A 23,325-nucleotide genomic window follows, 5' to 3' on the forward strand; every position below is an offset into this window, starting at 1 on the left:
GCTCTCTCACTGATCTTGCTCTGATACAGCTGACTCACAGGCAGAAGACTGAGGAAGAAGGAGGAAGGAATGCCCCCTGTTGGTCTTTAGACGTAACTACAGAGAGTAAAGACCACTTACTTTTAGCTCCTCTACCTCCAAACCATCCCTTCGAGGACAAAGTGATGAAATGGTGAACCTCCTCATGTAGCAGCCCTGAAACAAGAAATGCAACCATTTAATCCGTCAACTAAGAAACGCAGATATAAAATCAACCAAACATCATTTTCAGTTCAGCTATTTCAGAGAATCAGAGAAGTGGAGTCCATGGGTGGAGATATCATGGAGATATCATCATATTTGAAACTGAGCATTTTTCTCTGTGTTGTTAGACTTATGGTATGCAGTCCATAAAAAAGGACTGGATGGGTTTATTTCACATTTTGTGGGTCAATAGACGCTCAGGTTACCCACATAAATGATCAAAAACACTGGATTTGGCACTGTGTATATTTGGATGACAAACTTAAAAGTTGGAGAAGTTCTGTTTTCTAAACTAATTACATAAAACTTTACTCAAAAGAAAAAAAAAATCATCACGTAATCCTTAACTGAAAAGCTATCAGGAGAGTTGCGTGTTTCTCTGTTGTGGGTCTGTTACCTTAACGTTCAATCAGTGTTACAGGGACCAAACTTTACTCTAAGGAAGGTTTGTTGAGTTATGAACATAGACCACAGAATCTGTACACTTCTCTACCAAAACAACAGGTTGCACCTTTAGTATTTGCTGCACAAAACTACGATGGAAACTATGCTGGATTAAAGCGACACAAACCAGGAAACTGACATGTCAACACCTGACGTCTATTTTCTTGGTACAAATAGTGCAACCGATTTGTCAATTTAATTCTACTGAGAGGAACTTTTCATTTTGTGTTTATCTCGGCGGCTCCTGTGCACATCAGGTTTGTAGTCTTCTCTCCTCCTGCTTCTTTATAACCGTCATAGATTCTGTATATACTACTTACCTTGTAACTCTGCCTCGTAAAACTTCAACAACAAACTGGACCTCAGCGGTCTTGAGCAATGTGTGAAGTAATAACCAAGCACATAAACCTCCTGTCGTAGAGTTTAACAGGAACTCTGCCGCAGCGCTGTTGGATTTCTACACACCTTAGTGTGAAATGCTGCACACTGCAACTTTCTCTCAGCTCAGCATAATCTGACTGTGATTCACACACATGCACCCGTCGCTGTAAGCTTCTTATCCAGATGCTGCTTGTGTCCGTTCTCAGATCAGCGGGGGTGGAAGACGTGTTTCAATCTTCAAGCTTGCAATAGAAGAGTGTGCAGGTGCTGCTTCTCCAGCCAACTACAGCCTAAGTGACGCTACACTCAGCTTGTCGATTGTGAGCAATAAGAATACACCTGTAATATGAAAGAAAACAAAACAAGAACTCTAAATATGTTAACTTTTAAGATATTTCCTCACCTTCAGCAGCTCCATAGCTGCTCAGGTAATTAAAGGTATTAGGTCATCATATTTTTCTTCTTTCCTTTGGCTGAAGCATTTTACAAAATCAAAATGCTAACTTTTTGTTTTTAGACACCTGAGCACCTCTTTATCTGATGTGTTTTTGTTGATTCTGATATCCACACAAGCCTTTAAAATGAGCCTGAGAGATAATCGGGTGGATACCACCGATAATCAGTCTGAAACCACAATCACAGTCAATTTACACTTACAAATAATGATCATGAAATAAAAGCATTACATAAGGCACCACTTCCATTATGTACGTCTGAATAGAGTATTTTATTGAGGACATGGCAGGGTGATATAATTTACAAACAGGCGGTCAGAGGGTTCACTGAGCTCCGGCTTTAGGTGGGATCCACTCGTGGATCTTCTTGGTGGTGGTGGGGAACGGCACGTACTGCTGGGCGCTACCGCTGACATTGAACTGATGGACCTCAGCCAGGAACTTCTTCGGCTCTGGTGGGTGTGTGGTCGGGGGGTCTTCTGTGATACAGTGCAGCCAGCGATGCCTGAGTAGAGAAGAAGAAGAAGTGGTCTTAAGAAACAGTAATTCCTCTTTCATTCGGATTTTGTGTTTGATGATAATGAAGTTAAAATGGTAATAATTCAAACTATTTGTAGGTCGTACCATTCAGCTGGCACCATGCTGCCATCCACCTCCCACATGGTGTTCTTTCCGTTCATCTCTGTGGTGTAGATCACCCAGCGGTGTCGTCCTGAACACAGACAATATGTTACTTACATGGCATCAAAACGTAAATCAGAATATGGACAATCAGTGTGACACAAGAACAGAATATAAACTACTTCATCACGTTTGGAGAATCGTCAACATTAATAATAATAATATTATTGTTTACTCAACTCACCAAAGAAGTAGTTTTTCTTGTCCTCATAGTATTTGTTTCCATATTTATCTACACCAATCAGAGCTCCCGTCTTCACATCATTCACCCTGAAAAATCAAACACTCAAAAGGTCAGACTCACTGCGGGATTAAAGGAAATAAAATGCACTTTTAGTGATTAAATTCAGCACATTAATTCAGAATCAAGTAAAAGATGCCTGCGAAAGGTTAAATCTGGAGAAAGAGAACAGGCGTTTCTGACCACTAACGTAAATCAAATATTTCAAAATCTACATAAAATATTTCAGAATAATATACCAATACCCCTTCTGTCAAAAACATAATTTTTTTTAAATCAGACTTAAATGTTGTTGTTGATTCAGACTCTGTTAGCTGTCAACATGCTAACTCAAAGATCACCAAGGTCTGTCATCTTTGATTTATTTTCTATAAAACACTCTGACGTCACCGACAACAATTTATTTAATACATTTAAACTATTTTCATCTCACTGACCTGAATAACTGAACGAGAAAACCTCGGACTCCTCCGTGACCTCCTATTTGTCCCAAAGCCCTTCGCACAATGTTAGCATACTCCGCCATCTTCACGCGGAACGATTAGGAAGACGGAACGTTCCGGAACATATAAACGTGTTTATGTTCCGGGTTCCACCAATTCTGTCGACTTTTAGTTCCACATTGTAAAACAATTGACATAAACGTATGTTTATGTAGTTCAGCTTTCGGGAGTTATTTAGCTAGTTTATATTTATGTCACCATATTTACCATGCAACACAGTTCAAATTGTATATTTGTTCAAGAAAAAAATTAAACTTTTATTATTAAACTTGGTGCATAATGCATTCATCATGTAATCCTTAAATAAGAGGGATAATTCATGTTATCTCAAGACATTTTACTTGTATTATTTACAAAGACCCAACATTAATCCACAAAGAGCACAGCACTTAGGCCTCACTTAGAAAAGTAACAACAAAACTAAGTGTCTATGAAGAGGCAGAAACTTCGAGCATGACCAAACTCATTGAACACACACATAGACAGTTGATTATTACTCGTCATTATGTAATTGTAATCTAAATCTACAAAGGCAACATGAAGTATCAAAGACTTGATCTCTTTTTAATAAACGGTCAATGAGCGTTGTTCTTTCCTCTGCCCGAAAGGTTTGATGTGATGCAGCTGAATGTCACAGGGAGATTAATGGAGCAGAAAGACCACAGTATAGTCTGTCTAATTAAAAACAGAGCTTTGATCCCCTGCTCAAACACTGACCAACATGATACACAGAACTATGATGTTGAATTCTGTTAAACTTCTGCCTCTCTTGGACGCGTTTGTCTTCACTATGCAATTAAGAGGTGACAGCGGTTTATGAACATTTCAAAGGACAAGGACAGGAAATTAAACCAAGACAGGATTTATTTATATATATATTTATTTTTTTTATTAAAAACTGTTGCCTGACAGTTTAGAATCATTGTTTATAGGAGACTCTTACTCTGAAAGAGTGGATGTTTACAACATGTTAATGTACAATCACTGGAAAAATTCATGCTTTGTAGGTTGTTTTTTTTTAATAAGCATTTCCATACATCACCAGCCCAAAGACAGGATTAACAGTTTAATTCCTTCACTAGAAAAGTAAAATTAGGCTTCTCCAACTGAGTCATGAACTCCTAATGGTGTAGTGCAACATACTGTACAGCAACCTAAACAGGAAACAGAATTAAAAATGATTGTTTTAAACGATTCCAACCCACAGTACCCTGACTAGAAAGTGACTGGATGCCTAAACTTGAATTTGTTCAGTGAAAAATCTTTTGCTTGTTATTGCAATAAATTGGATAAAAAGGAGCTGAAAGGCACAGTTTCTGTAAAACAAGCACCATTGTCAAATGTTTCTTCCTTTGAAACATTTCCATGGAAATATAGTTCTTTATTTTAGGATTTGCTGATGAAAAAAAAAAAGCCTTCGGCCTTAAAAGAACAAACGGTTTTGATGGCATGTATTTCCAAACAAACCCTGACTCCCAAAATAAGTGGCAACCTGTGCTTTTTTTCACACAATAAATCTTCCTATTTCATAAATATTAGCTCTTGGCTTTATATAAAAAAAACAAAAAGGTCAAAGATGCTCTGTCATGTCCATATACACAGTTTCACCCAGTTTGCTGAACAGGCACAAAACACACAGATGAAACTGGATGTCAAATATCTACATTATTCATGACATTTCCAGTTTTCTCCAGGATGGTTTTTAACCCGATGATATTAATGTTTGTGTTCAACTAAAACAAAAAAACAAAAACAAACACACAGGAGTAGTATCTCTAAACCAGAGAGATCAACCTAAAACGCAGAGCATCAATTTTTAGTGTCTTTGTATAAAAATCGGATTTTCACAGTAAAATCCCACCTTTAATCATCATTAAACTCTCTGACTCTCCAACATTAGCCGTATTTTCCCTCTGTGATAAGAGTGGGTTTTTAAATCCTGTGTTTATAATTCACCTCCATAAAATGACACCTTATGTTTTAAAGTGTTGCCGATGTAAACGTGACGGAATGATTGTGCAGAGTTTTTTTCGTTCTTCTTCTTCTTCATCTGTTTGGAGTTCCGAGTGGTTCCCAGACTTTCCGGGATTCTCGAGGTCTTTAAATCTTCCTGAGGACTGTCCTGTCTCACTTCCGCGAACACATTTTTAAACTTGATCTTTGACCCACAGCTGCAACAAACTTAACTCTGATCTCTGCAGAACATCAGCTGCTGATGACAGAGAGTAAGCTTCAAACAGAATCCAGGTTGGGTTTTTTTTTTTTAACATCACAGGTCCGTTTTGAGCCGGTGAACTCTGATCTGCGATCAACCAGGGGTCGTACTGTACGTTCGCTATCCACCGGCTCTGCAGCTGTGATTAGACTTCACTGTCTTCTGACCGACTCACTGTTCAAGAATCATCGCCTCCTGGAACGCTTCGATCCACCTGTGGACAGCCAATCACAAAACAGAACATCAGAAGTTAAGTTTTTGTTAGACACAATAAACACTGCCTTGAAGAATCAAACACACACAACATCTGTATAACTCTTTGTTAGGGATCTAAAATAGATTTGGTCAGTGGAGAAAGACGCTGTTTACTCGTGTGTGTGGACACGCCTTTGCTGATCCACCACAATCTTCTGATGTGTTCTTACAAAGTATTTCAAACACTGTCCCGCTGCGAAACAAAAAAAAGTCTTGCACCCGAGAGGAATAAATCAGAAGCTTAGAAGAAGTTTAGAGCACAACAGCTGCGTGAGCTTTTTCTGTCCCGTACCTCTGTGCAGTCGGGATGTCGTCCGCTTTAAAGATGTAGAACAGAGTGTTTTTGTGATACAGTTTAAACTGCAGCTTCTGAGCCGGACCGTTCTTCTCCTCCCGCAGGAAGAAACCCAGCAAGGGCTGACTCTCCAACGCTGCCACATCCTGAAAATACAAAAGTATTAAATCAACCGATAACGTACAAGCTACCCAGATTAAATAAACAAAAGAACAACAGAAGATGTGAGTACCTCGCTGGCAGCGTAAGTGTACAGGACTTTATTCTTGATGACAAACCAAAGCCTCTTCCACTGCTTCTTGTTGCCTTTTGACCGGTTTAAGTAACCGCTCATGGAGGAGTTCTCTGTATTGGCCGACACCTGCAAAAAAAAGAGACAACATGTAGAAAAGTAAAACATTTCGCCTTCTCGCTGTATGTAACACATTTAACTCATGTTCATTCAGGCTTCTCGCCTCTTTTAGTGCAGCAGGAATCTTCTTCTGTTTCCTCGTGAAGGAGAAAGCTCCGGGTTTGATCGGAGAGACCGATGTTGAAGCACAGCGGTCACCTGAGAAAAAAAAAAAAAGAACAACCAAAAAGAATTATGGAGGTGCAGTGTAGGGAATTAACATTAGGACATTTTTCATCTTGAACAAAGAAAGAAACAAATAGAATGTAAATTATAAATCTATTTTTAGTAGAAACATATATTGCTAGTTAGTTAGATAAACGGCTAACATTGGTACACTCGCTGTTTGGAGCAATTTAAAACAATTTGTACAAATAACACAAGGGGAAATAATTTAATTTAATTTTTTTGTCTGACTCAAGAATTAAGAAAACATCGTAAATAGTGTCTGCTCTGTTCACTCACTGTTCTCTTGCAGCTTGACAAAGCAGTGATCACACACGCGTGCGGGCTGGTTCTTCAAATACTCCAGGTAGTACTTATTGGCAGAGCAGGCCTGACACACCACCTGCAGAATCACACACACACACACACACACACACACACACATATATGAGACAGGTTGGTGTTTAAAGGCACGGCATGCAGTGATGCAGGAGAAGTTTTTAAGGAACCTTTCCACAGGCGCGGCAGTGATGCCTCCTCCAGGTGAGCGTGAACTCGCAGGTACAGATCATGCACATGGTGGCTCTCAGGTCCGGGATCCAGATGGGGGCCTTTGAACCTAACGGGGCCCCGCTGTCGACCACACCCTCCGCCTGAGAGCAGAACATTTAAAAAGGTGAGGACAGAAACACCCGGAGGATATTCTTACGAACCACTCCACAGATTTACAGATTTCACCTCCTCCTGACTTCGGCTTGATATGAAGGTGATTTTCTTCTTCGTGTAGTCGTCTATGGCCTTGGCGATGGCCTCCAGCCACTCGTCTCTCTCTGTAGCAGAGCTGCGGTAACACATCACAAATCTCAGTGTGAGTTTAAACGGTCACATGCATGAACGTTTGCAGCTCATTATTTGACTGTTTGGAGCGTCGCTCGTGAAGGCTGACCTGGCAGACAGGATGAAGGAGCGTTCGACACTTTCGATGTTCAGCTCGTTCTGATACGCCTCCTGACTGGGCTTACTCACCTGGGAAACACACATCCATCAACAACAGGAACAAACAAAAACAAACACCTGAGGTCTGGAAAAAAGAAAAGGGACATCTGTCGAGGAAAGTAAATCTGACCTTCATCCCAGCGAGAGAGAGCACACTGTTGAGTTTATACTGGGCAGACTGGACCGGAGTCGTGTACATGAGCGCGTCATTGAACTGAGAAAAACAAACATAAATGTCTTTATAAAACTATTTAACATGAAACAAAGTTCAAACATAACAGCAGTGGAAGTTATTGCAAAACGTTCTTCTACTTCTCGCTCACCAGAAAAAACATCCGAGGCTGCATGACTTTCCTGGACAGCTTCATGAGAGTGCCCTCCTTCAGGAAGACCTGCGGACACAGACACACACGGCTCCATTCAGACGTGCAGACTAAAGCTCTTAAGACTTGAAGAGGGGACGTCAGGATGTAAAATAAAAAGCATCAACATGCTTGAAGCAGATCTCCATGGACAAATTCATCGTGTTCACAGGTAAGAGATGAAGAAACCCACCTTCTTTAAAAGACATTAACACTTCCTTAACTCACCCTGCCTGGCTGAACGATCTCATGGTGACCGTTGAGGCTGTACTGAATCTGCATCAGCTTCTGAAAGTTATCCTGGAAAAAAACAAAGAAAACCCAGCAGAGAGGTGAGGAGCAGGTGAAACATGACGCTGAGGCAGGTCAGACGTGAAGCTGTGTGTGTGTGTGTGTGTGTGTGTGTGTGTGTGGGGGCGGGATAAGGTCTCACCCCTTGTTTCATGATGTCGTTGGCGTGGTTGGCCACTTCTTTCACGATGCTGAGGGCAGCTGCATGGACGGCAGAGATAGACCTCGTTAGTGTTTCTTTCTACTAGCGCAGCTGAAACCTTTTATCAGGGGAGTCGTGTCCTCACCTTGTGTGTCTTTATAATCCTCAGAGTCCTCCGGGAGGTTTTTCAGATAATCTGAAAAAGAGCAAAATGTTTTTTGGGGGGGTTTTTTTAGGTAGAAAGGTTGCTCATATTCAACCTGAGTTACAGCTGCAGGGTGTAAAAAAAACACACACAGTAACAGAGAGAAGGAGGAGGCGGTCCTCCCACAGATACTCACAAGATCTAAGAAATATCTATGAATACTGTTTTTGTTTTGTGCTTCAAGGAAAAAAATCCACGTGAACATAAAAATGTTTTTTCTTTCAGCTTCCCAAACAGACTTTCGCCTCTTTACACCTCAAACTTTGTCTTTCATCTGGACAGTTCCTTCCTTTTAGCTATTAGCCCCGCCCCCCCTTTTCTTTTTTTTTTGAATCATGTCCTTTGTTTTTCAATGTAATGATGAGTGCTGGTAACACTGATGGAAACAAAAGTACAGTATTTCTCTTTGACATGTCATGGAGTGAAAGTATGTACATACTCTCAAACGTGTCTCTGTTACTGTAAGTGTCCAGCAGGTGTCAGTGTCGCACCAACAGCAGCATGAAGCCGGACAAGAAGAGAGCAGACTCTGATATAAGTTTCATTCACTTGCTTAAAAAATTAAGTGTGTGAGATGTTTGTCCGTGTGTGTGTGTGTGTGTGTGTGTGTGTGTGTGTGTGTGTGTACCTGTGAGCAGCAGCTGGTACTGGGGGATCCTCTGCACTGGTTTCAGCAGGTAGTGTTTCAGAGCCAGGCTGGCACATCTCGGACTCATCTTAAGAGACAAACAGACGAGCGTGTGAAACACAGAGGACTGCAGCGTAACGCTCACTTTGATATTTCATCGAATAAAGAAGCACGCGGCTCTTTTTTCCCCAACTCCGACCTCGAACTCTTTGACGATGGCAGCGAACGCCGTGTTTTTCCTGCACTGCTCGTCCAGCAGAGCCACGTTGTTGTCAAACTGGCGGATGTAGGTGGAGTACATCTTCAGGTACGGACCCTTCTGTACAAAGATGTCCGACAGCCTCTGGTGATCGCTCCTGCAGCCACACACGCACAAACAGTCAGTGAAGTCGTGTGTCACATCTATGAATGCAGAAATGCTGCTGAACACATGTCAGAGTGGAGCAGCAGCACGACAACTCAACTGTTCTGAAAGGTTAAAAAAAGGTTAAACAAAGTAGATAAAAACATGTGCTTAGGAGAAAAAAAAGATTATATCCACCAATGCAGCAAAAGTTAATTGTACTGTAAAATGACACAATGGCAGCAATTACAGTAAGTCAAGGTCGACCCAGGAGACAGCTCTGCTAACACGTGAGTCAAACAACACACACTTTGGTAATGACTGGGATCCACCTTTTCTTTAAACCGCCTTTTAACTGGTTTAAATAAGGGGCTTTTAAACTGGGAGGTGTGTGTGTGTGTGTGTGTGTGTGTGTGTGTGTGTGTGCGGGGGAGAGTTTGAGGGGGAGGAAGAGAGAGAGAGACGAAGAAACTACCTGAAGTGAAAAAAACCACTGGAGGTTACGCTGACACATCAGCTTATCAGGGTGATATAAGAAGTAAGGGGTAAGAGTGTGTGTGTGTGTGTGTGTGTGTGTGTGTGTGTGTGTGTGGTTTTACCAGTGTGCCACCCTCTCCTCCAGCTCCCTCAGCAGGTCTCTGTTGAGCTGGTAGAGCTGCGGCAGATAATACAGGATCTGACTGAGGATCCGCTCGTCCACCACCGGCTTCCCATTCTGACGGGTCGCCTTGGCAACAGCATCGCGAAAGTCCTGAAGGGAATACGAGGACTTGATTGGTACTGTTATTTTTAAACACACACACACACACACACACACACACACAGATGCACTTCAACAGGAACACCTGGTTATCACCTCATAAACCGCACTGTCCTCCACCCTTTTCCCTCCGACTCTGCACGTACGTGACAACACACGCGCGCACACACACATACATACACACACACATACACACACACACACACACACACACACACCACGAGCGCAGAGCTGAGTTAGCACTCTTGACTTTGGGCAATGTGTGCCAACACTCACATCCACCCGGAAGGAAGCAGGGAGTCCACGCAGGATCCCACTGACCTGGTTAACATGTGCTCACACACACGCTCACACACGCACGCACACACACACACACGGTTTAAAACATGACTGTAGATCTCTTGATTTAAGTTTAATGGTTTTGCGACATTTCCAAGCTCAGTCCTGCTCACATCCCTTAACAACTTTCAGGAGGAGGTTTTTAAAAAGAGCGACTCCAATTCAACAACAAACTAAACGAGTTCATTCAAACGTCTCCAGTGAATCTTTGCACTCGGATTTCACCTCAGCAACGACACAACTCTCTCCCACTGAAGATGAAGATGAAGATAAAAGTTGTTTTAAAAAGGTCGTCGGTGTTTTTCATCCACATGGCGTGAACTATTAGCACTGCTCATGAAGCTACCCCATGTGCTGACAGTGAAGAAGAAAAAGTGCCCACTCAGAGTGTTCTTGTGCTGAAGATAAACCGACAAACCGCCGTCTTTACTCTTCACAAAACACACGTGAACTCCAAGAACACTTCACAAGAAGAGAGGAAAAATGTAAACACACGGGCAGGACGACACGCCGCAAGTCAAGCAACCCACGCACCCTCCTGACCTGCACACACACACACACACACGTGTGCACACACACACACACACACAGGGGATTATCTGAGGTATGTGTGTGTCTGGAGGTCGTCTCTGCGGCCTGAGGAAGCAGCTGCTCCTCGGCCCGGCCGTCCACACACGGAGACAAGAATGCGATCTGACCTCTTTTCTTGGACCGTGCCGCCCCCCGTCAACCGCAGGACCACGGCTTCTCCTAATCCTGTGGTGGGCTCTTTTAAAAGACACGTATGAGGCCCCCGGACAGGTGGAGCCTCAAAGTGGGCCCTCTGAACCCTCTCACCTGGGACCCCCCCCCCCCAAGACAAAAACCAACTGCGAAAGCTGTCCTTCAACTACTGATTCAAAGGAAGCGTTGCACCACATGTTCACAACATGTTTACACGGGAGTCAAAGTCTCGTGACCTTGTGTCCATTCAAAACAAACTTTAAACATTCGCACGTGCTCCGGAGCTGAAGGATTTTACAAATACTGACAATGACGTCACGAGAGCAGCCGGACTGTGTTCCTGTCACGATAAGACGCAGACACCATCCGGTCACATGACTCCTGTCAGTCCCGCCTTCGTTCAAAACCACCGGACCGGGCCGGATGAGGAGCGACAACATGCTACGTAGCATTTTAGCAACAAGAGCTGCTCATCCCGGAAAAACATAGAATTTACTTGAAAGTTTCCAAATGTAACACAACTCAGTCAAATCAAAGGGGAAAATTTAAAGGCACTTTTTCTCTCTATTTGAGGCCTGTTGTCTTTGTGACTCATTCATCTGCAAGATTAAAACATACAGGATTTTAACTAGCTTCCTGCCTAGAAACAATCATTTATTAACTACTCCTGACACCTGTGGCAGCGTTCACAGGCTTTAAAAATAACCAGAAATAATGATGATCTCTTTTCTCTTTGTCTGTTTCATACAAACTCTTTACCGGAGCTTTAATTGAGTTTTGGAACGCGTGTTGACTTTGCAGTTTTGGTTTGAGTGACTATTACTAAACGTTGATGTATGGCGTGGATTCAGACCCGCCTCCACAGACAGGTGACTATAAAGTTTAAGACTGCTACTAAAGCACCAGAAGTGTTGGAGTTATTAGGTCTGACCTCACAGAGTGACCTCTCTATCTGCTCTGCTAAGTCCGATCTTTGGATAATAATAAAGTTAAAAACAAACGTTCGGCTTTGAACCTGACCACGTACGTCACCTCCGCTGAGCCCTGACTCGAACTCCAGCTTCTTATCGCTCTTTTTTTTTTGTTTTTCCTCCACAGACACGCACTCCGATCAAAGCAGCACCTCCCTTCTTGTGGCCGTCGGTCACCTGCCCACTGCCGCCTACCAGGGAAACTAAAACCCTCCAGCACAGAAGCTTTGAAACAAACTGCTTTATTCCGCTCTGTATGGGCAGCTCAGCAGAGCCAGCCAACCAGCTCATTAATTCATGTCTGTCCCTGGGAGGAAAAAAAAAAAGAAGCTTTGAACGCCTTTCAAAACAATCACAGCGTCTGCGCAATTTATTATGGTAGGCTCTGTGCTTCCCTCAGCGGCTTAAAGAAGATTGAATAAATAAAAACACTTACTATGTGAAGAAGCTTTAGGACGTCCACGAACCTGATGAAACAGCAGAAGGACATCATTAGACATTAGCTCGTTATTTCAGCATGTATTTTACTTGAAGAGTTTGGGTTTTTTTTGGTGCATTTACACTTTCTCGGAGCTCATAATCTCCTGGGCGATGTGCACCACCTTCTTCCTCTTCATGTCGTCCTCCTGCTGAAAGATGAGAAACAAACAACAGCGGGTTTGAAACACAGCAGCCAACTTTTCACCAAAAAACAAGTCAAGCTCCTCACTCACAGGCTCACTGCAAACCACCATGATGACGGGCTCCTGTTCCTCTGGGTGAAAGCATCAGGACTGCGTTCACAGCCTTCCAAACAACAGCTCAATCTGCCCGGAAAGTGGAGCAGCAGCCTCTCTCCCTGCTCTGCCTCAGTGTCTCTGATGGTGTGTGCTGCTGAATGGTAATAGGGGCGGTCTCTCAATGACTTAATTTGGACAGCGGCCTTGGCCCCCAGCGTGACTGAAATGTCCCACTGGTCCTATCGGAGCCTCTGTGTGTGTGTGTGTGTGTGTGTGTGTGATACCCAAGAGCTGTGAGGGGCATCAGACACAGGCGCTGACATTATCACAGAGAGGGTCACACAGGACAAAAAAAAAATCCCTCATTCAGTCATCAAGAGAGCTATTCCTGAACCTTCAACCCGTCTGTGTTTGCCTCTCCCTTTACACTGTATACACACACACACACACACACACACACACACACACACACACCTACTTCTGAAGCTGTGACAGGCAATTAACACACTCGGCAGCCAACATTCGCACAATCTCCACAGGCTCCAGTTTGACAGGTCAGACACCGGCAGTGATTGGACGAGACGTCCGTTGTAATCAGTAAACACTCACTGTCTGAAAACAGCTCAGTCGTTTTTCCACACGCGTGACGAGTGTGAATAAAAGCAGCCGTACTATTTGCACACTCGGGCTGCAGACCTTAGCAAGATTTCGTCCTTATTGCATTAAATGCAATGCAGCGTTTCGATGAAGCTAAAGCTAAGAGCTACTCTCAGGTAGTGGTGCACATATAGTAGTGGAAAAAAACCCAACAGGCCAAACATAAAGAGCAGGAACACATTGCTTGTTAAATTCTGGTTATTGATCGATCATCTTTTTTGTTTTTGCAACGCTGAACTATATCGCATATTAACTTTCCTTTTTTTCTACATCGTGCAGGTCTATCCCAAAGTCATATTCATTTAATACCAACATGACCTCCAACCAAACAGGATATAGCACTGTTTCAGAAGTAATCTTTCAGGGGCGCTGGTGGCACAGTGGCTCGTGTGCACGCCCCACGCTCTCTCGCTCTCTCTCTCTCTCTCTCTAATAAAGGCACAAAAAGCCCAAAAATAACCTGTCATGTAGACCGGTGTAAACAGGAAGCAGATTTCCTACTGTGCAACATGTAGGTCAGCTGTAAAAATACTGAAGCTTTTGCTGCCTGAAATCAGTCATCTGTGTTTGAGTAATTAATGGAAAATTAAATCTGATGTTGTCTTGCTTTGAAGACATGGACGGGGAGGACACAGTGAGGAGGTGAAAGTGAGACTGTGTCAATTCACATCCATACACACTCATCGGCTCAATCGCACATTTTTTACAATTAAAAAAAAAAACTGGATCTGTAGCATTCGAAAAAAAAAAAAATGCAATCACCCATACAAGAAGCAAAAGGTGTGCATTTTAAAGAGTATAAAAACGACGCTAGGAACTTAAATAAGGTGAAAAAACATGCACTGAAGATGTTTCAACAAATATGTAAACACTGCTGCTGTTTGTTTGTTTGTTTGTTTGTTTGTTACTAAAAGGAAACTGAACAGAGAACAGAAAACATCTATATTCTTTTTTTATTGTTCTGGCTCTACTTTCACGCGCTGGCAGCCCTTGCAGTTTAACTTGATGTAGTTGTAATGAGTCTATAACTCGACATAGTCATGACTGCATGATGAGGTAATGAGCCAGAGAGGTGGTTACCTGTCTGTCTGCCTCGTCCAGGTGCTCTTTACTGGAGGTGGAACTGTTGTCCTCTTCGTCTGAGCTGTGGATCTCCTCCTCCTCTGAGTGGACGTCCTGCCTCAGCCAGCCGCTGCTCGCCAAGAACACACACACACACACACACACACACACACACACACACACACACACACACACACACACACACACACACACACACACACACACACACACACACACACACACACACACACACACACACACACACACACACACACACACACACACAGGGGAAGGTTTAGCTTTTTAAGGAATGTCAAACTGAGCAGGGCTGAAGTGGAGATGAACAGAGATTATACTGTAGATGGTCATGTGTAGTTTTTTTGTTGAAGAGAGGAAGACTTTGACAAATTAAAGACACTTAATCCTCAGAGGTCTGGTACAATGGAAAACACTGACTGCAACTGTGACAACGACGTTAATGATAGGAATCATTTCAACACTTTTAATTAGTGGGTTTAAAGAAAATGTCAACACTGTCTGTCTGAGTCATAAAGGGATGGAGTGTTTGGATAAAATTATAGGAAAAGAAGAAACAGCTACGTTCAATAAAAAAACCCTTAAAGAATACAAAATCTGACTTTATACTAATTACAAAAAAACAAAGTAATGAGACAACTGATCTATTTTATAAAGAAGTAATTAGAAACCATGTTTATGAAGGAATCAGTTCTGAACATGACAACAAGTGAAAGAAGAAGTGACGCTGACACTTTGCATTTTAAACTTCACGTTGATGCGCACGGGGTTCACCATGTCACAAACACTGTAGCTTCAGTGTTTAGCCAGCTCTGCATCGGTCTGTAAACCTTACCGCGTTCTAACCTCTCTCCGTTTTTTCAAAAGCATCTCCAATATTGATCCTGAGCAGGTTTCTGCTGCTGGAGCTTATTAGAAACATGCAGAGGACTTTTAGGTCGGGTACAATCACTTCTTTCTGAACTAGTTCCACTGCCCGCATCCATCACTGCAACACTTGTTGCTTTGCTGTTTCCCTGAAAAAAAACGAGGGGCGTCCAAAAAGGCCATGTGGGGGAACCTGAAAACCGCCGACTTTTCTGGTCAAAACAAAAACAAACCAAAATCTAAAGCTGCTGCATTGTTGCCAAAGAAGTCAGCAGTTAGCATGTTTCCATGATGCGTGATCAGCACTTTATGATTCAATTCAGCAGACATCACCCCTTTAGATATACGTCCAAATCCATTTCCAATAAAATTAAATTAAAAAATCCAAAATGGTTCAGACCTGTATTTCTATGGTCTGATTCTGCATGGAGCAACACAACATGCTGACTCTTCCCACATAAACTGCCGAGTGCCAGGTCAGTGCAAGCAGCAACATGTGTCTGTGTCACTAATGTGTTTGTCTAACTCTCAGCGGTCTGAATTCAAACACTGATGAGATTCTGGAGAGACCGTGTTTTGAATTTGCCTCTTCGGCTGTTTCAGTCCTTCCAACGTAACTCGCTGTAGATGTTGGCAGAGACAGCGATGGCTCTGAATAAATATCAGATACAAAAGACTGTGGGACTCCAAAAAAATCCTCACATTTCCTTTCACTCGCTCTCCGCTTCCTTGTTTTTCTTACATGCCTCTCGACAGTTTCTTTGACCTAAATCTCAATTCAAACTCGCTCTCTCCGTACCGCTTTTCTCTATAGCGGAGCATTCCAACACACTGGGTCAGGCACAGAGCGCCACTTGTTTACAGCCTGAGGCTACTTACATAAACCTCACAGGCTCAGATGCCTGGGAAACACTACAGATTCACTCGCTCCCTCCTTCTCCGCTCACACTGTGGTAACCACTCTGCATACCAGACAGAATTAAGAAGCTGAGTCCATCTTAGCAGTTTTTCAACAGGCTGATTTCACACCTCGCAGTCACCTAACTCGGCCTTGACTTCTTTCTTTATTGTGCTCCGGAGGAAACAGGAGTCGTGCCATTATCTATCATCTAAAGAAAATCCTCATGACAACAATCTGGGCCTACCATCAATAACACAGCAGCTCAACGGGGTCTTAAACGGCAGGAATGTGACTTTTGTTGGCCGTGTCCCCGGTTCAACTAACCAGCGCTGAGGAGATTAGCAAGTTTATTAATAACCAATTAAGAGTCATTATCCAAGACAAATGTCATAGCTACCAGATTTGTGAGTAAGCGGTAACCTCTGATGTTTAAAGCTGAAGCCAACGGAGAGGTACAAAAGGCTGCAGTTCCTAAAGTGTCCACTTGGGGCAGGCTGTAAAAGTCAAGGAATCCCATATTAAAAGGCCTATTTTTATAAACATGTTTACAGCCTGGTACAAAAACAACAGCTTATCGACTGATCTGTTTGAAAGACTTTATCATGAATGTATAAATTTAGGGGCGGGGCATGATTGACTGAAAACTCCGCCCCACTCTCTCCCCTTTCAGATGCTGAGAAACGTGTTCACGCCTTTGTCTCCTCCAGGCTCGACTACTGCAAAGCACGACTCATCAGGATCCCTCGAAAGAGAACTCCAGAAGCTCCAACACGTCCGGAACAGCGCTGCGAGGATCCTGATGAGAGTGCTTAAATATGAACACATCACACACAGGTTTTGTCATCTGGGAATGGTCCTCCTGGGATTAGGAAGTCCAGAGGGAAAATGAATGAGTCCATTTCCGTGAATTTTGAGGAAAAGTTACTTTAAGGCTCGTCGAAGCAACTGATGAAACAGCAGGTCTGAAATCTGCTCATTGCTGGAGAACAAAATATCTTAACATGGTTCCCACATGTCAAATTTATTGAATAAGACTTTAACTTTTTTGGATTTGATTTTCTTTCTTTAAGCGTGTGACTATTTTCATCTTCAGCTTCATGATATTATCTTATTTCGCTCCCTCTCCTTCCTATAAACAGCCCACTGTTCCTTCAGGTTAAAAAGCCAAACTCAGCGACACACTGAGAGGAGAGAAGTGGCCTGATGAGGTTAAGAAGAGGCTAAGCACAGTGCGAGGGCGGACAGCCTGAGGAGGAGGAGGCCGGTGGTTGCTGGAGGTTTATTTTCCCTGTTCTACAGAGCCGTGTGGCGTTTCTGCGATTCTCAGACATTTCCTGCCCTGGCCACTGAAAATAACCCACAGGAAAACAGGCCGACCTGCAGCACATCAATGCTCTACTCAAACACAGCGGCTCTCAGGCCGGCTTTCACACGCTCGTAAAACACAAACCGCTAACGTCACCTGTGACACCTGTCGCACACAGTGAAGCTACAGCTCACCTGAAATGACAGGGCAGCAGCAGAAGGGTTAAGTGTTAGACAGCAGCAGGTACTTTCACAGTCTCCTTCGAACAAACACAAGGAGCCATTGTCTGCAGCAGGACAATGCCTTTCTTTCCCCTTGAACTTGACTTTTCTTTGATGAATGCTATTCAAAGAAGTTCAGTCTTTTTTAAGGCTGAACGATTTTAGGAAAAGATTGAATTGCGATTTCGATCAGAAAACGATAAATCGTTCAGCCTTTTTTTCCAAATTTTAACTAAAAAGGTCCCTCCCCTATAGATACGACACCTCGACCTTGCTGACACACGAGTGATGGGCCAACTAAACGAGACAGATGTCCTCTGCAAGGAAACAAGGAGACGCTTCAAGGGTGAGAGTTTCTGTAAGCGAACACATAACTTCACCATGGAGCACGGAGAAAATAAAAACTTACATCCGGGTGAGTTTTAAACTCACATGTGAAACTAGAAAAAGCCAACGATAACTGTGACACCAAGTCCAATTAGCACTGCATGCAAACTCCACTGCAAAAATGCATTTGCACAATTTGGTACCAAAACTCCTGTATTCCCCCGTTTGTTTGTAAGAGACGTGAACATGAACTTTGCATCAGTATGGGACAACAAAAAGGACTCTTGATAGGAGTATTTACCAGCCTGTGAATGTGGAATAGGCAAACAAGGCTCTTTCTTTGGTCACACTCACGACTTCTTTGGGTTCTGAACCAAATCAACATTTTCATTAGAGTTGGAGTATCAAGATTTGTAGAGCAGGGCATCTTTAAAGCCACATTAAGATGCTGTTTTGACTCTCATCTGTCCTCTGTGAAGAGATTCCTGATGCTGTGATTTGGATATTGCACTTGGCCATAAATTAATATTTTCAATGTGTAAGTAAAAAAAAGAAAAAGAAAAAAAGTTGGTTCATAAATATAAATGATTATAACATGCCCAAAGTGTATATACTTATAAATGTGCTGAACAGCGTACCTCTCATACTCATGGTCCTGGTATCTGTGATAGGGATCCTGTACTTCATAGATGTCTGAGTCATCAGAGTCTTGAGGCCAGCCCAGCCTCCCACTGTGAAACGGCAGGTTCATGTACTCCGGGATCTCCTCATACAGAGGAACATTCTCGTACTCCACTGATCCGTCGCCGTCCTCTCCACACACATCAGACTCCCCTATGCAGCTCCTGGGTCGCTCCAGGCTCCTCTCCCCCCGGGTTGCCTCCACACTGGTACAGTCCAGGGACTGTCCTCCCTTGGCGAGCAGCTTTGGCAGCATCTTGACCGACAGCCGGAGCTCCAGCAGTTTCCGGAAAGAAAGGCTCCTCTTGTGAGAGTCGGCCCGGGTTGCCAGGTCCGCTGCAGAGAAGGACTGCGCCCTCTGTTTGCCCCCCAGAGCCGGGGCCCGGCTTTTTGGCGGCACGCTGCTCCTGGAGGGCATCTGCCGGCTGAAGAAGGTGACGCAGGGTCGGGTGAAACGCCACGGCGTCTTCTCCTGGGGAGGCGCGGGGAGCTCCCTCATCGGGGTGTTAGCATGCGGAGGTGCGGGAGGGCAGAAGGAAGGTGGAGGCGGAGCTGGCAGGCTGTGTCTCTGAGGTTTCCTCGGTGGTGCTCTGGGTGACTGCTGGTCCTCGGCAGAGAACGCTTTCCTGGCGTTGACCAGCGGAGGATGACAGCCCAGTTTGATCTGCTTGGGGAGGCTGTGCGTGATCGGGTAGCGCTCAAATTCACCGTACCCATCCTCCTTTTCCTCGTCCACACATTCCTTCGTGTGGCTCACTGGGTCAGGATGTGAGAGCAGGTCTAAGGAGTGGGAGGTGTTTTTATTAAGAGAGGGGGTCAGGTGGACTGATCTGTAGAGGCGAGGGGAGAGTGAGGTCTGACGAGGAGGGGGCACAGGAGCATCGATTTCATCCTCTCCCACACTGGAGTCTTTCTGGTGTAAAAGTTCCTCACATGAGAGCCGTTTCAGTTCCACTGAAGTGAGAGACAGACCAGCTAGACTCCCCTCAGCCCCCTGCACCTCATTCTGCTCCTCCGTCAGCTGATCCAGGGCACCGCCCTCCAAACCATCCTGCCTCACCAGGGCTGGCTTCTTAAGTTTACGCGGTTGAGGGACCGGAAGAGGCTTACTGGGGGCGGCGGGGACTTGCAGGTCGGGTTGTAACCCGGCGGGAGGCTCCCTGTGTTCCGTCTGAAAACGCTCTTCGGACAGCTCATGGGGAACGATCGCGGAGACGAAGATGATGCTGCCTGCAACATCACAGGCTGAATTAGAGTTTGTTAAAGGTGTGCTTTGTGTCTCAGTCTGTACCTCTGCTTTTGAAACGTCCGGCTCAGCAGCACCTCCCTGATGTTTAACCCCCTCTGAGGCGTTCTCTTTCTGCTCCTCAGTCCTCTGTGCGTCTTTGGTTACAGAAATCCTGTCCAGGTGTCTTTGTCTTTGAGGTTTATCCCTGGGCTTTTTGCTCCTATCTCCACTTTCAATCTTCTCCTCTACAGCTATATCCTCTTCCCTGTTTTTCTCTTGCGTCCTCGTCCTTCCTTCTGTAGAAATCCCATTCTGCAACACCTCGTTGTGCAAATCGCTCCCATTCTCAGTTCCGTTCTCCAGATGCCGGGACGGAGAACCGTCCTTTTGCCCACAGGAGCAAGTGGGAATGATGTAATCCGACTCTCGTTTGTTATCCTCTGATAAAATCCCATTTTTGGAGTAGAAAAGCGAAAGGCTATCTCCCAAAGTTTCCTGTTGTTCCTGAGCCAGGATTAGGGCTTCGCTGGGTTTGGGTGGTGGGGGTGAAACAGGGGGAGACGAGCTGGAGGATTTGGGAATGCATGGTTTGGGGGCGACAGCCGGCTTAGTTCTCTTGAGAGTAGCAGGGGAAGGTTGGGAGACGGCAGAAGGCTGGGAGAGAAGACCTGGTTTTGGGGCGATGGGCGGGGGAGAGGGTTTGGTGGTAGCAGGGAGTTTAGGTTTGGGAGCTAATGGAGGCTTCTTCACACCTGCAGACAAAGACAAAAATAATTCACTCACACTTCCATTTTTAAATGATGCAACACCAGAACAGCACAGAAAAAAAAAACATGCTTCATCATCACCTGCTCCAACACGAGCAGCTGCAAGCTTTAAGGTTAAACCTCGGGTCAAAAGATCAATCTCAGGGTCAGAGGGGGAGAAGTGAGGGCTGAAGTGATGGAGGGATCAAATAAAGCTAAGGATGCATTCACTAAATGTTCCATGATTTCTCATAAAGCAATTGTCTGATTAGTTAAACACTGATATGGTAAATAAAGCCACTGGTGTAAAAAAAAAAAAAAAAAAAACCAATAAGAAAAGGAAATCAGGATAATTTCCCTGAAATCAACAAGTGTTTGTACACTGCTTTGAACAACATGTACAGTACATCTCATGTCTTTATTATATTTTGTCAACAAAGCATCAAGGACTAATATTAAAAACATGCTGATTTTGTCCGAGTCTTTCAGTTTTGTTTTTTTTCCCCCATAAGTTTGGTTTGAGCCAAGACTTGTTATAACTGAGTTACACACCAGGATAAAGTCCAGTATGTTATTCTTTACTCCCTCTATGGAAAGCAAATATTTACTATCATATACAAATGGAAGAATATCGTGAGAAAAACAAAATGCCACCTGGTTACACAACTTAAAAAATAAAAAAAGATACAGTCACTACACGTAAAAAGTTGTGAATTAAGATTATTGGCCACATTTTCCGCTTTCCAGCTGAAATTGTTGGCAGGCGGACACCACGAGAAGTGGAGTCATCGAGCGGATGTTTCCGAAAAGACAAACCGCTCAGCAGCCCCCCATACACGCTGCTCTGAGCCCGACACCAAACCCCCCTTCAAAAGTTACTGAATTAAAAGAAACTGGCTTTAAAAAGAAAAAAAAACATTATGAGGGAAGATTAACTAAATAAACTTATTGTAATGAGTGCCGTTTTCAATTCGGCATATATATCATGTTTGAGAAGTATAACTCTATGAAGTGGTTCAACCAAATGTCTCCTAAAAGCCCTCCATGGTATGGCGGTGATGGGTGGGAAAAAAAACTTAAATCTGTATTGTTCTACGACTTGGTGGTTTATCTATGAGCCGCATTTGCCAGCTCGTGCTTCCAATAACATTAAAGGACCAATAAAAGGATTTACTCAGAGATACACGAGTAAGAAAGGTAGTAACATTAAACTGCACGATTTTTAAGCGGAGTTTGGCCTTTTATGTTCTCGCTGCCTGCAACATGGAGCTCCAGCCTCCAGGTATCTTTTAGGTCGTAAAGAAAACAAACATTAAATTTAATGGCACATGTCCAGATGAGTCAAACTGAGTGCCTCTCTGCACATGTTAACGGATTAATAGATGTTTACAATGTAGTTTGTTACGGAGTCTGACTCGCTGCATCAACAGCAGGACAGATGTTTTTAAGACAAAGGATTTAACCCCTACAGATGCAACACTAACTTTCATTTTAATACGAAATTTAGATTTTTTTTTAAATATTATTTGAGTTGTGGAGGTTTTTGTAGAAAGTAGCCCAAAAAAAAGAAACCATGTTCTCTTTTATATAGTTTTATAAGCTGTTATTAAGAAAAACTGTAATTAACTGTGGCTGAGAAGAAAAAAAAAACCCAAAACAAAACAATAAAAACATCATCCTTTATGAGACAACTTTTCTCTTTCCCATCTAAGACACTGAAACCCTTTTTGTTTAAAGCTTTAGATAACCACAAAATACGAGTTTTGCTAAGTTAAGTTAGCTCCCACATGAAACAAACCTGTGCTCATGACTCCCGACTGGATCCTTTCTCCATGCGTAAATATACTTTCAATGGAATTGCGAGAAAATTTGCGTTTTCCTCTCCGTCGACACCATTGTCAGTTAAAACAGCTTCAGGGTGAAAACATGCAGATCCATCTGCCTTTGTTTCTTATCTTGTAGGCGGATGCACGGATAAAGTTTTTACGCCAGATACTTTTTCCATTTTTCCCGAAGTTTTCAGCCACGGCGCTTTTCCCAACAGTGTCAAGTACAATGCAATGTATCAATGCACTTCCTGTCGAAGGTTAAAAAAAATAAATGCTGTTAAAAAATGTTAAATCCCCAAATACTGGAGTGTAAATATGTTTCTATTTAGATTGATCAATACATCACAAGTGTTATTCTTAGAATTACATCCACGTCAAGTTAAGTTAATTTATGCACACCTTTAATGTAAATACATTAAGAACTCAACCTCATGTAAGTTAACCTGTCTGTGACATCGTAAAATACATTTTTTTAAATATATTTTTTATTATGATGTTACTTCAGTATCTGTTGCGTTGCACTACTCACCACTGCATTGTTCTTGTACATATTAGCTTATTTTGTTGTTGATATTGAACAGCACACCCTTGTACTAAAAGAGAGGACAGTTCACCGAAGTGAAATTCCTTGGTCCTCTGGCCAATAAAGCAGACTCTGACAAATTGTTACAAACAATAAAAATGTTATTTTGAAAATGTGTTTCCGGGGGAATATT

The 23,325-nt window shown here is 43.3% G+C and overlaps 2 protein-coding genes and 1 long non-coding RNA gene across 3 annotated transcripts in view; 1 reads left to right on the top strand and 2 right to left on the bottom strand.

Moving 5' to 3' along the window:
* The window catches only part of LOC306817977, a 12,554-nt gene extending 7,245 nt beyond the window's left edge, over positions 1-5,309 (top strand). Inside the window, exon 4 of the long non-coding RNA XR_013778108.1 lies at positions 5,224-5,309. This is a non-coding gene — a long non-coding RNA (uncharacterized lncRNA). The remainder of the gene's footprint in view (positions 1-5,223) is intronic.
* ndufa12 (NADH:ubiquinone oxidoreductase subunit A12) lies at positions 1,772-3,037 on the bottom strand. Its single transcript, XM_079335258.1, has 4 exons — positions 2,883-3,037; positions 2,389-2,474; positions 2,148-2,235; positions 1,772-2,028 (listed from the first exon to the last, which is right to left on the bottom strand). The coding sequence occupies exons 1-4, from the start codon at positions 2,969-2,971 to the stop codon at positions 1,848-1,850; spliced, it is 444 nt and encodes a 147-aa protein (XP_079191384.1). The 5' UTR covers positions 2,972-3,037; the 3' UTR covers positions 1,772-1,847.
* On the bottom strand, positions 3,957-22,902 carry fgd6 (FYVE, RhoGEF and PH domain containing 6). Its single transcript, XM_079335232.1, has 21 exons — positions 22,579-22,902; positions 18,764-20,786; positions 14,486-14,597; positions 12,591-12,658; positions 12,466-12,496; positions 9,836-9,987; positions 9,093-9,249; positions 8,894-8,981; positions 8,206-8,256; positions 8,061-8,119; positions 7,856-7,927; positions 7,589-7,657; positions 7,396-7,479; positions 7,216-7,295; positions 7,008-7,110; positions 6,779-6,922; positions 6,570-6,672; positions 6,169-6,263; positions 5,946-6,074; positions 5,711-5,859; positions 3,957-5,377 (listed from the first exon to the last, which is right to left on the bottom strand). Exons 1-21 carry the CDS (start codon positions 22,586-22,588, stop codon positions 5,335-5,337), a joined length of 3,822 nt encoding a protein of 1,273 aa, XP_079191358.1. The 5' UTR covers positions 22,589-22,902; the 3' UTR covers positions 3,957-5,334.
* Between the last annotated feature and the right edge of the window lie 423 nt (positions 22,903-23,325).

The sequence above is a fragment of the Symphodus melops genome, assembly GCF_947650265.1.
Source record: "Symphodus melops genome assembly, chromosome: 22".
NCBI lineage: Eukaryota > Metazoa > Chordata > Actinopteri > Labriformes > Labridae > Symphodus > Symphodus melops.